General features: G+C 36.4%; 1 protein-coding gene across 2 annotated transcripts; it reads right to left on the bottom strand.

Annotated features, from left to right (window-relative positions):
• Nucleotides 1-5,293: 5,293 nt before the first annotated feature.
• LOC139897060 (uncharacterized) lies at nucleotides 5,294-6,594 on the bottom strand. Of its 2 annotated transcripts, XM_071879702.1 has the most exons (4): nucleotides 6,539-6,594; nucleotides 5,977-6,453; nucleotides 5,718-5,879; nucleotides 5,294-5,630 (listed from the first exon to the last, which is right to left on the bottom strand). In XM_071879702.1, exons 2-4 carry the CDS (start codon nucleotides 6,421-6,423, stop codon nucleotides 5,340-5,342), a joined length of 900 nt encoding a protein of 299 aa, XP_071735803.1. In that variant the 5' UTR covers nucleotides 6,424-6,453; nucleotides 6,539-6,594; the 3' UTR covers nucleotides 5,294-5,339. The 2 variants fall into 2 exon arrangements, with proteins under 2 accessions (XP_071735803.1, XP_071735805.1); XM_071879704.1 differs by having other exon boundaries at nucleotides 5,977-6,548.
• Between the last annotated feature and the right edge of the window lie 6,813 nt (nucleotides 6,595-13,407).

Below are 13,407 nucleotides of genomic sequence, written 5' to 3'. Positions count from 1 at the left end.
GTACAACTCGTTGATGGGTTAGCATCACCTTGACCAATATTCTACCATCAACACACAATATGTTAAGTCCAAGTAAGAACACAACTCATTTAAGAGTCTTAGATGGATGATGAACCAAGGTTACATCATATCCTTAGTCTTAACACAATTACAAGTTACATTTACAACTAAAGCTACAAACTTTACTTCAATCAAGCAAGTATGAACATAATCTAAGTCAAATAAAGTGATGGAACCCTAAGCTAGAGAGCTTGGATCCTTTTCACACAAGTTATAAGGTCACAAAGCTAGAAAGCTTGAACCTTTAGTGTTCTTGAAGACCTTGAAGCATAAAGCTTAGATCTTTAAGTTATATGAAGACCATAAACACAAGTTTTGATCTTTATAACAAAATAATGAGATCATAAGTTAGGAAACTTAGATCTAACAAAAGATATGAAGATTCAAGCTAGAAATCTTGCATCTTGGTTGTTCTTGAAGATCTTGAAGCATAAAGCTTGGATCTTTAAGTTACATGAAGATTACAAACACAAGTTTGAATCTTTATAACAAAATAACAAGATTAAAGTTAAAAGATATAGATCTACAAAGTAGGTGAAGATTCAAAGCTAGAAAACTTGAATCTTCCATGTTCTTGAAGGATTCAAATCCAAGTTTGAATCTACAAGATGTAATCAAGATCAAAGCTAAAAGGATTGATCCTTTAATGATGATGATGAACACGAAAATGATAAGAGAAGAAGAAGAAGAAATTCAAAAACTTACAAGTTTTAGAGTGAGAAAGATTAGAGGGGAAATAAGAGAGTAAGTGTGTGTGAAATATAAATGAGAGCAAGTGTAAAATGGATTGAATAAGGCTTGTATTTATAGGTGAATGAGGGTGTGGGTGGGTGGTGATGGCCGTGATTTTCAAGGGGGACAAGGGGGGACAAACTTTTGCTTTTTGGTTAATGGTTGTCTAAAGTTGGTGCTTATGTTAGGATTCCATGCAACATTAAGGATAATACTTGACAAAAATGCTAGCATGTTCCCTCTAATAAATGAGCATTTGTCTTACATATTAATGGGTCACTAGCTATTAATAATTGGGCTAATTAAATAGTCCACTAACTAGTGTAGGGTGGGCTAAGGCCCAACAAGGTAGAAAGTCCAACAAGACTAACTAGTAAGCATAAGTAAATTACTACGCGTAATTAAGCATCCAAAAAATCCAAGTAATTATTATTATGAAATAATAATTAAGATTTCGTAGTCATAATATTTCGATTACGACAAAAGTTAAACGTGTACGCAGTACACAGTTTGTTCGTAACGTCAAGTGACAGTAACGGTCATAAAGGCTTCCGGTGATCAAGTTAAGTATCCTATGTACTTAAAGGCACGTTTTAACACATAAATGAAAGTAAGCCATGTGTATAAAGATTTTAGAGTATAAAGTAGCACAGTACGCACAAATACGCAGTTTCGCAAAAACACAAGGCGCAAAAACAATTCGAAAAAGTCGAGTCGTTACAAATATATTGCCACAACCAAGAAAATACAGCTTTTATGCAGATAACTCGAGGTATAAAAGGTAGACCATATTAGCTGCAACTACTTAATATCCCATAATTCATATCAGACAAATGATCACATTTTTGTTACTCCTATAGTCATTTCGATACAAAACAAGAACCATAACTACAAGTCTATACAATATCAAAAGATAAACCAAATTCACTCGAAACCAGAGGATATAAAAGATATAAGTGCCCAATAATACTAAAACGAGTGGTCCCAGTGGATATCCACTTCGGCTGCTAAAGAGGCTCGATGGAGTTTTAGCAGCTTTGTAGCAAACATCAACTCTCCAAGGACATGGACGGTATAAACCCCCTCCTCGCTGCCCCTGCACTAAGCGAAAGGCGACCTGGGTAGATATTTTAGGTCAGGAATAACATTGAGTGCAATGTTGCAGACCAGCGGAGTCGACTCCTGACCTATCGCTAAGAGAGGCAGGCTACTACCAGCTGAGCTACAACTCAATATTTCACGGATCTTCACTTTTACCATGGACACGGTAATGAAGGGCACCGGTCTAGATAAACTGATAGTCAATGAAGACATTACATACCAGGAACTGTTGGAGGTTTTGAAAATTTCGGGTAGGGTAAATAATCGATGACCGGATAAATCACTGAATCGTGGTATCACTTTCCAAAAGTAACTATTCGACCCTTATTGCCTGGGTTACACGAATATCACTTTGGGATAAGACAACGATTATGTTCTAACTTTTGGCACAAAGTAAGAACATGTGTGCTAGAGAGTATTAGGTGATTTGTAACTATTTTTTCATCCCTGCCATGAAGTTCCACTTATGGCACCTTTCCCACATCACGTTGGGGGGTAAAGGGGAGGAGAGGTTTTACCGTCCATGCCCCGAATGGGATTGGTGCGGGTTTCCTCCTCGACACGCAGTTGAAGGGCGGGTATAACTGTGTAGGAGATGAACGCGTGGGTGGTTAAGTCCCCTTGGGTGATCCTAACAGCTGGCCTATATATATATATATATATATATATATATATATATATATATATATATATATATATATATATATATATAAATTCTTTCTACATTCTGATTTGCTGGAAAAAAACGCCTTTAATTTTTTTTCGTTAGCTGCTTGACTAACGCCTCATCAACGTTAGATCTGGTGCAACGTTAGGGGTGTCAGGGCATCAAATTTTACCTCACTGCCAACTCACATTTTAGGCGTTAGATTTGTTGGGGTGTCGCCCCGTTAATGACGATCTTATACTCATATTTCATGGTCCATTTCAATTTACTGTTGTGGTGTTTATTTATCCTACTGTATTTAGATAAAAGATTTTTAAGTGATGTTATGGACCTAGCTATCATAGGACTAAAGCATTTTAGTGGTAAACACCAACTTGACAATAAATTAGAAGAAAATGAGTAATGGACTAAGGCAAGGTAGATGATGTACAAATAAGATGCAGCAATGGACTTATGCAAATCAGACGGGGTTTCGAGCAATGTGACTTACTTACTGCGCATATGGTATTACAATGGACATAAACAAAACAACCATGAGTTTAGGCAATGTGAGTAACTGCGCATGAGGTGCAGGTAGTGCATAAAGAGATATCACATGATTAACTTGCGAAAGTGCACCATAAAAGGCACAATGGGAAGACGCCAGAGAATGGTGTTGCATAATGTTGTCCTCACAGATCTTCACTTTTACCACGAACACGACTTGGTGTTCCCTTGAGGCGTAACGATAGTCAATGAAGACATTACAGACCAGGAACGTGTAGCGACTTGGTGTTCCCTTGAGGCGTAATGATGCTCTTCCCCAAAAGGGAGATACATTTCGCTTTGTAGGTAGCCTGAGTTATTGTGGGCGAACCTCCGTGGCCACAAAGGATTTTAATTTTTTTCACATAGGATTTGAACTCGAGACCTCTGAGTATTTGCACCCATAGAGATTAAATGTTTACAATTAGGTCACCACATTTACAGTTTGTCATATTACTCTGTAACATATAGACTTATAAATTATTAAGAAGACATGTATAAAAATATTCATATACATTGTAACAATTTTAGAAATGGTTACGAGGGCCACTTATAATTCCATAAAAATGTGATTAATATGTACGAATTGCATTCGATGACCGTGATTGTATTTTTAAGGTGATAATAAGCAATTTCGTTTTTCAGCTGTAAGAAGTGACAAATTGCAATAAGCCAATTTTTTTTTTTCTTTTTTTGAAAGGCAAGTCACCCAAAGTGTAATTGCAATAAGCCAGAACAAGTTTAAAAGTACAAAATGCCATTTAAATTAACAAAACAAACAGGCAACATTAGGTAAAATGGGCACATATTGAGATAAAAAAGTGGATCACATCTACGTTTTCCTAAAGCTATTTCTTACCTGCCAAAGGACCATCACCATAATAAGTCTCTTTTCATACACTCTTACAATTTGTTTGCTTTGAGCGTTTAATAATCTAAGAAAAAAAATTCAAGAAATAAGAATTTTTACCCTTTTGATCATGTAGGAAAAATAATCAATTGTCAATACAGTGGCTGCCAAATACATACATACATACATACATACATACATTATTAATATCAAAACAATACATTACCCACCTGCTGCATATATACACAACAAATTGACAAGCCACAAAATCTAGACAAATATATTGCCACAACCATGAAAATACAGCTTTTATGCAGATAACAGATAACTCGAGGTATAAAAGGTAGACCATATTAGCTGCAACTACTTAATATCCCATGATTCATATCAGACAAATGTTCACATTTTTGTTACTCCTATAGCCATTTCGATACAAAACAAGAACCATAACCACAAGTCTGTCTAATATCAAAAGATAAACCAATTGCACTCGAAACCAGAGGATATAAAAGATATAAGTGCACAACAATACTAAAACCAGTAGATATCCACTTCGGCTGTTGAAGAGGCTCAATGGAGTTTTAGCATCTTCGTAGCAAACATTAACTTTCCATTCACCCCACCAAACAGCAGAAATGGATTGGCACATATAATAATCTTCTTTAGCAAGGGAAAACAACATTAAGAAAATTGGGTAGATATTTGAGATATATTACAGGTTGCAAGAAACTACATATGAAAATCTTATTGCCTTATTTCACATTGGACCAATAATCACATCTACATATTTGCTAAAGCTATTTTTAAATTCTAAATTAGGAAAACAACCATCACCTTAATAAGTCATGTTCTCAGTAGTGATGTAAATCTCCTTATTTCTCCCCGAGATCTCGTTTTTGAAAGGCATCCGAGACAAGATGTCCATCTCACGAGATTTCTTGGTCAACAAGGTCAAACTTGGTCAAAGCCAAGATTTATAGGATTTTCTCGCTCATTTCTCAGATTTTCTCGCTCATTTCTCGGAGATCACCCCGAGATGTCGAGATCTCCCAAAAAAGTCCAAACGAGATCTCCCCGAAATCCAAGTTCTCCAACCTTGCTTGTTCTTATGCTATTACAATTTGTTTGCTTTAAGGGTTTATAATTTGAGAAAAATAATCAAGAAAAAAAAAAATGGTTGTAAGAGAGGGTAAAATAAGAATTTTATACCCTATCGATCATGTAGGAAAAGTAACCAACTGTCCTATTGCATATGCAGTACATAGTAAGAAAATATATTGCCAAGCCAATGAAAATACAGCTTATATAGCAAACTTGACATACATAAGACAGACCACATTAGCTGCAGCAACTTACTGTGTAAATATGATATAAGTGCTTAATAATAATAAGACCGGTTAATATTCACTGTAGCCTCCCGATGATATTCACTTCAGCTGCAGAGGAGGCTCGATGTAGTTTTAACAGCTTCGTAGCAAACATCGACTTTTCATAATTCAGGCATACACTAGGATGTATATACATCTTCTTTAGTGCAGGCGAACAAGCAAGTAAACTCTTTATCAACCATATCTCATTCTCTGAACATCTAAAAGAGTTGAAATCAATAACCCGTAGCTGCAACTGCCCCATTGAGATGTGGTTTAAATCTGAAGCACAAAATGCAGGTGGTGGGAAAACATAATTGTATTCAGCCTGCAAATTTTAAAAGCCTTAAGATGCCCACCAATGAGATTTAATAAATATTATTATCATGATGTATATTAATATTAATTAACATACTGTGATCTTAAGTGTCTGCAGTTCTGGCAAACCACAAATCATGTCATTGACAAACGATAACATAATATCACTTCCAAAATCTATATATTGTAATTGCAGAGTCCTGAGGCAGCTAAGGGAGGTACGAACCCAGTTTCCAATACCACCTGATTCTCGTATGAACTATATGAAAAGTTGTACATAGAAAGCCAAGTCAATTAGCTATTAGCTATATAATTCATAAAGTAAACACGATTTCAAATAACCAAATTAGGTATACCTTGCACTTACGAAGATCCAAATAAAGCTTTTGAAGTTTCGAGAAATGACTCACAAGGTGAAACACTAAGGAACTTGTGAACGTTATAATGTCAAGCTTACACAATTGGAGACATAAACATTCGAGACTTTTAAGTTTGGCTATCTCACCCATTTTTATTATTCTAATAGGATCAAGATCAAAATGGCCAACTTCCAAAAGCTTAAGTAATGGACATTGAGTGATAAATTCTCCGAAATTTCGATTCACAAATATTACATTATAAAAGCTCAAGTGCAAAAGATATGGGAAACCAGAAAAAGTGGGTGTGGGGTGAAGAGAACAGTTCCAAAGCGTCAAGCGTTCCAATTTCACACAAGAGAAAAGTTTGGAAGACAACTTAAGAGGTTGTTCATGCATATTTGTGAGTTTAAACTCTTTGATTCCCTTTCTGGACAATAACACCATCCAATGATCGATTTCCGTAACATCCAAAACCTTGCCATTTGGTATATAAAGATCAAATTTTATTATGGAACCTTTAAGGAGATGAAGAATTTTACTTATATTATTCTCATCATACCAATTTTCACCTCCTAGTTGTTGTAAATACTCATAGAACTTCTCGTCAAATACGACTCGGCTCAGTAAAGTCCATTTGAACCTCCAATTTCTTGACAAGGTAGAAGTCCTGACCGCATATTGTATCGGCAAATGATCCATAATATTAGTTATCACATCCTCCGGCATTATACTAATTACGTCCGCAGGTGCTGATTCAGATGCGTTGTGTCTCCTGGTAGCTGATTCCATCGTCCTAACAATATTCCTTGCTTATTATCCGAAAACAGTCTTCTGATACAAATAGATACAATAGTATTCTAAAAAAAATACAGACAAGCTATAAATATAAAATGATAGAATGATATATTAAGGAAGTTGTCACGAGACATTAGGAGTAAGAAGAATTGGTGCAAACTGCCAAGTTAATGCACTAACTTTTACACCTAGATGATTAATGATTAATTATTTTGTTGATCACTGCAACAAATTGTAGAATACAAATTGCTATATTTGTCTTTGAGAATTAAAGCCCCATTTTTTTCCCAAATAAATATCCCAAACCCTAGCTTCATAAGCTAACAGAGAGTAACGGAACCATATTTAAGTAACCCACTGGCTACATGAAAACAACACATCGCAAGCTTATAAAGGGTTATTATTGTGAAATTTGAATTGTGAATTGTGAAGAAAAATAAAATACAAAAAAAAAAAAGGATGAAACCCTAACCTTAATACGAAGTCTGTCTTCTTAGGGTGAGTAATTTCAATCGACTACTTCATGAGATTGAGGAAACCAAAATGATATATAAATGTCCATTTCCAACTGTTACTCTGTTACTTCCCCTGATGTGATGTGGAACAGATTGGGCCGTTAGAAAAGCTAGCGAAGTCTGGGCCTGTTAATAACCATGGTGTGGACCTGATTGGGCCGACGTGTGGGCCTACTGTTTGTGGGATGTCTGTGTGCTACCACTTTGGGCCGGGCTCATTTGGGCCTCTTTAAGTCATTAATCGACGTTTGAAAGCTCCTGTTTCGTCTACTCTCGATGTGAATAAGGACAAGAATTTGTTGTCCAAGGCTTGCCCGTGCATTGATGAATCGTGTGGTGATTCTTGTAAGAAGACGTGGGAGTTTATTAAAAGGATAAAAGTTTCGTTAGCTGCTTCGGATTTGGGTTCTAAGAAGATGAATGCGGGTTTGATCAAGACTAAGAAGAAGCCAAAGAATAATAGTTCGGGAAATGTCGGCTCTTTTTTCTTTTGCGATGAAGATGTTGATTCTTTGATTATTCTTCGGGTGCTCATAAAGGTTCCTTTTTTGAGTCCATTCTTGGACCTCCTACCGTAGTTGGTAAAATCATCCATTATATGATTATTCGTTTTTTTTTTCGCCAACAAAGCTTTGATCGATGATTTGAAAATGAAACCAACCATTATATCAGTTACACAGGTCCAGAAGCCATAACAAGTTTAAAAGCACCCATTGTGATTGTATAAAACAAAATAAACAAACAAACAACAATAAGAAAATTGGGTAGATATTGAGAAATAAAAGCGGATTGTAAGAAACTACATACAAAAATTTTATTGCCATAATTCATATTAGACTAATAATCACATCTAATTCTTCATAATTCGTAGCGGTAGATGTTATTGTGATTGCGGGGATCCCTTGTGTGACGGTTTTTGTATGGCGTGAAATATATATATATATATATATATATATATATATATATATATATATATATATATATATATAAAATAAAGATGTTTCAAGATGTATTCTTAGCGATGTTAATCCGAGGTCAAGAAAGAAGACAAACGAGGCCTCCACTTCCACTTCGGGTGCTTTTAAACTAAAAGACAACATTGACGACTTAGATTACGGGGACGCAATTCAAAACTTGTTTATGGGCCCTCAAGATGGAAGAGATGGCGGTTCATCGGCAATTGGGAGAGGTAATATGTCTGTGGAGGCTTTCGCGGCTTTCGATGTTATGATGACACGGTTGGTCGGAGAGAGCGCACCGGGTAATGGATCCACTAATGTGTTATCTTATAAGATTGAGAATCGGTCCGGAAAGAATTTTTTGAAAGCGATAGTCAATGGAAAATTGAAAAGGGCGGACCCTCGAGGTTGATTGTTGGGGTCCGTCAACTGTTCTTCGTTTGGTTTCGTCCTTGTATTTTCATGTATTTTTCTGGTTTTTATTTGGTTATTTATGTTTGTAAGGTTTCGTTGGGTTGTTAGGGATGCTTGTTTCGTTTATTGGTAGCTTCCCTGTTTCCCTCTTGTGTTCATCTCTCCTGTTGAGGGAGTTTTTCTCTGGAAAACGGCCTCGATTCTATATGAGTATTCGTTTTTCTCGCCCAAAAAAAAAATCTAATTTTTTTTTTTTGTTGCTAAATCTTCTATTTTAAAATAGAAAAAGAACCATCAACATAATACGTTTTTTTCTTGCAATTTGTTTGCTTTGAGGGTTTAATAATTTGAGAAAGGATCAATTAAAAAAAAGATCTGGTAGCGAAAACTTGAACATGGACCATTGAACATGTAGGAAAATTGATCAATTGTCAAATACAAAACATTTCAATGTCCTACTGCATATATATACAATAACAAGTCACAAAAATACAAATTTTATGCTAAGAACTTGATGTATAAAAGGTAGACCATATTAGCTGCAACCACTAGCTATGTGCAAATGCCAAAAGTTAAAACCTTATCCCATGATTCATATCAGACTAATGATCACAAGTCTGGCTAATATCAAAATATAAACAAAAGTCACACAAAACCAGATGATATAAGTTCATAATAATACTAAGACGAATTATTCTTCACTTCAGCTATGGAGGAGGCTCGATGGAGTTCTAGCAACTTTGTGGTAAACATCAACTTTCCATTCACACCACCAAATATCAGGGATGGATTGGCAAATATAGTAATCCTCTTTAGCAAGGGTGAACAAGCAAGTAAATTCTTTATCAAATATATCTCATTCTTTAAACCTCTACAAGATATAAACTCCACAATCCGTAGCATAAGTTGCCCCATTGAGATATGGTTCAACGCAGAAGAATAAAATGCAGGTGGTGGGACGACATCATTGTATGTAACCTACAAAATTATTAAAGTATTCAGATGCCCGCTTATAAGATTCAATGATCATAAATGTAATGATGGATATAATTTTACATACTGCGATCTTAAGGTTCTGCAGTTCCGGTGAACCCCATATCATTTCAAAGGCTAACGATAACTTACTATCATTGCAAAAATCTATTGGGAATAAAATCAGAGTGCTGAGGCAGCGAAAGGAGGTATGAATCCACTTTCCGGCATCTCCTAAGAACTATAAGAAAAGTGGCACATAGATAGCCACATCAATTAGCAATATAATTCATAAAAATTTGCTGCAATATAATGTAAAGACAATTTCAAATATATATCCAACTTAGGCATACCTTGCAATTATTAAGATTCATCCAAAGCTGATATTTGTTCGATTTCCAGCTTTTTGTGGGATTAACATTAGCGTTTTATTCTTGAAAATGGTGGTTTGCAACCTTGCATCACTTAAATCTGTCATCTCAATTGAGCCCCTTTGTGTGTGTGATCAAATGTGTTTGTGTTTGTATAAACGATAGGGCCATACTATGTCACTTTGAAGAGACCGAACCTCTAAAGACATGATGGGCGGTTCAGGTCAAGTTGTGAAATGTGTCAAACAGGTCGATCAGGTTGAGCCGTTATCTTTTCCTTTCCCTCTATAATTTCTAATCTGACATGATTTTGTAGTATTCATATTCATATTCATATTCATATTCATACTATTTTATACAATATTATCTTTAAAAGTGACTAAAGTCACAGTTTGACCAGCACATTCTTAGGAAAATTGTTCTTTTTTTTAAAGTAGGTATGACCAGGAATTCCAAAATGAACCCACTCTTTTGACCGGAGCAATTTGACCCATGAAATTGGCCAAGCCCCATGAGCCAGTTAGGGATGACAAGCGCATCACTAACAAAGTGTAAACATACGATTTTTATTTAGTCCAATCCTTAGGGTTTTTTTTTTTTTTTTAAATTAATTTTCGTATCAGACCCGCTTTGCCAATCGACTAATTCTAGGGTGACCACTCACTTTGTAGGTAGCTCAAAGTTATCGTGGGTGAACCTCCTTGACCACAAAGGGTTTTAATATTTTTACTTAAGACCGCTAATTACTTTCACCCATAGAGATTAAATGTTCACAACTAACTAGGCCACCACCCGTTACGGTTTGTCGTAGTAGCATATAGATTCTTAAGAAGAGATGTACAAATTCATATACATTGTAGTAATTTTAGAAATGACTACGAGGACCACCTATAATTGCCAAATTGCATTCAATGACCGTGATTGTATTTTTAAGGTAATAATAATAAGCAATTTTGTTTTTCAGCCGTGAGAAGTAAGTGACAAATTGCAATAAGCCAAAACAAGTTTAAAAGTACAAAATGTCATTGAATAAGCCTGGCTGAGAGGTTTTACCGGATTCGTTCACAGACCTCTACCCGGACACTGCCCGTATGGATGTGTTCCCGGGTATGAACATCTTCTTTTGAATGCTTGTGGGGTGTCTGCTCAGACCCATCAACAACTGGATCATCTGTATCAACTTCATCATCCTGGACCTCATCCTCGATCTCATCTTCTGGTACCTTTCCTCCTCTAAAGTACACGTCACTATGAATCCACCATTGACAACTCTTTTCTGTTTCAGTTGGCTGCAGACCACGTAAAGGTCTCTTTTTCTTGGGACACTCATCCTACAATTAATTATCTAATTATCAAATAAGAATATTAGCAGAAACGAATACGCAAAGACGCAAAGAAAAGCTTGCGTCAATGTACGCAAGGTCGCAAACAACTCTTGCATCCAGGAACAAAACCACACGCAAGGACGCAAGGGCCACCTTGCGTCTACTTAAAAATACACACGCAAGGACGCAAGGCATACCTTGCGCCCATACCAGAACCTGTCTGTAAACAGATAACAGATAAACTATGCAACAATTTAGGATAGGCTAACATTTTTAAAATGTAACTAACCTGAATATCTAGGAGTTTAAGGTATTCAGACATTCCAAATGACTCGGCAGATGAACGCTTCCAAAAAAGAGCCCTCGGTACTCCATTCTTGTCAGTCTTTTTTGCAAACGGTTTAATGGTACGACGGTAAGACTCGAGAATCCAAATCTACAAATAAAAAAACAATTAATTTAATTTATGTTACATCTTAAATGTTAACATTAAATAATAAATATTCAACCATTTACCTTGAATGCCCACATAAATCCTGCCAAAATGTACGCCTTTCCACTCTCTAATTGGCTTTTACGAATAACAAACCCTTCACTAACCGCTTCGTAAGTTGGCTCCCAAATACGAGACCCCCATGGGTACTGATTAACACGCGATAACTCTTCGACTAGCCATAAAAACTTTTTATTCACAACATGGATCCCTTGTTTACCCATAAAACCTCTCTCTACAATCAAGATAATTGCTAATCACACCACATCATCGTCACTAATACGGCTGTGATCAGATTTTAAAAGCATCTTTTCAACATCACTAATCAAAACATTTTGAGAATCTTTAAAACCCTTAAATAAACGTCGTCTAATAGGTGCGGTCTGGACGTCATAATTCTTCGGGATGTAATGTGCCATGTCCGTCCGGCTACTAAACAAAAAACCCGTCACAAGACAAAATTCACGGCGACCAAATCTAATCGAAAAATTGTTCTGAAAATGAAACCATATATCCTCATGCTCATTGGGGTACTTAACATTATATAGTCTTTCCGACCGTACACTCTTCCGTTGGAGCATGCAATGTACAAGCTCGGGATCATTACCAAAGTATTCTAGATCTTACCATGGACCAAAACACGTTTCTTTAAACTTTTTAATTTGATTCTCAGTCATGACCTTCTTCACATCCCCTATAACGCTCAACTTATTCTTCATCGTTAACTTTCCTTCCACAAATCCCTGCATAAGTAACAATAAAATCAGCAGAAAGTATCAGGACGCAAGATAAAACTTGCGTCCGTTTAATTGACCAACGCAAGGACGCAAAGACAAGCTTCTGGGCAACACGCAAGGACGCAAAGATAAACTTGCGTCCACTAGCGTTGCGTACGCAAGCACGCAAACTAGGTCTTGCGTCTGGTCAATTTCCATAATTTTACGAGCTGTTAATGTATGTTTCACTCGAACATATAACCCAAAATACAGTTGCATGTCATAAAACAACGGTTGTACTTCATTAAACACCAATACACCTCAAACAGACATTTCATCGAGCAGTTGGTGTGCACATTTATACAATTCGCATCGAACCCAAAATAAACAGATAAAACACACATAAACAACAAAGTAATCACTAACCTGGTTGCTCACCATCGTTGCAAGGTTGATTCCTTGATTATTTGCTTGATTACTTCGTGAAAACCCGATTTCTTTTGCGTGAAAACCCTAATACTTCGTGAAAACCCTTGTAGGCTAGTATAAGAAGTCACGGTGGTGGCAAGAGGGGTTAGGTGGTGGGGGAGGTGATGAAGGAGGAGAATCTGGTAGTAGTAATGGAAGCGATGAAGAGGGTTTGCGTTTTGCTTGCGTTTTTGCGGATCGCCTGTGTAAGTGTTTATTTGCTTGTTTGCGAAGTCGGATGAAAGTGTGGAGTGCCAGGTTTAAAGATGTCATTTAACCGTAATTTTTTTAGAAAAAGACGCAAGGTCGCAAGGTACCTTGCGCCTTGCGAGGGCATTTTGTCAATTTTTTTTTTTTTTTTTGGGCTCTGGTGCAAGGGGTGCAAAATATTTGAGCATTT

Source organism: Rutidosis leptorrhynchoides, chromosome 3 (assembly GCF_046630445.1).
Source record: "Rutidosis leptorrhynchoides isolate AG116_Rl617_1_P2 chromosome 3, CSIRO_AGI_Rlap_v1, whole genome shotgun sequence".
NCBI classification, from domain to species: domain Eukaryota; kingdom Viridiplantae; phylum Streptophyta; class Magnoliopsida; order Asterales; family Asteraceae; genus Rutidosis; species Rutidosis leptorrhynchoides.
This window is presented reverse-complemented; position numbering and strand designations above follow the sequence as displayed.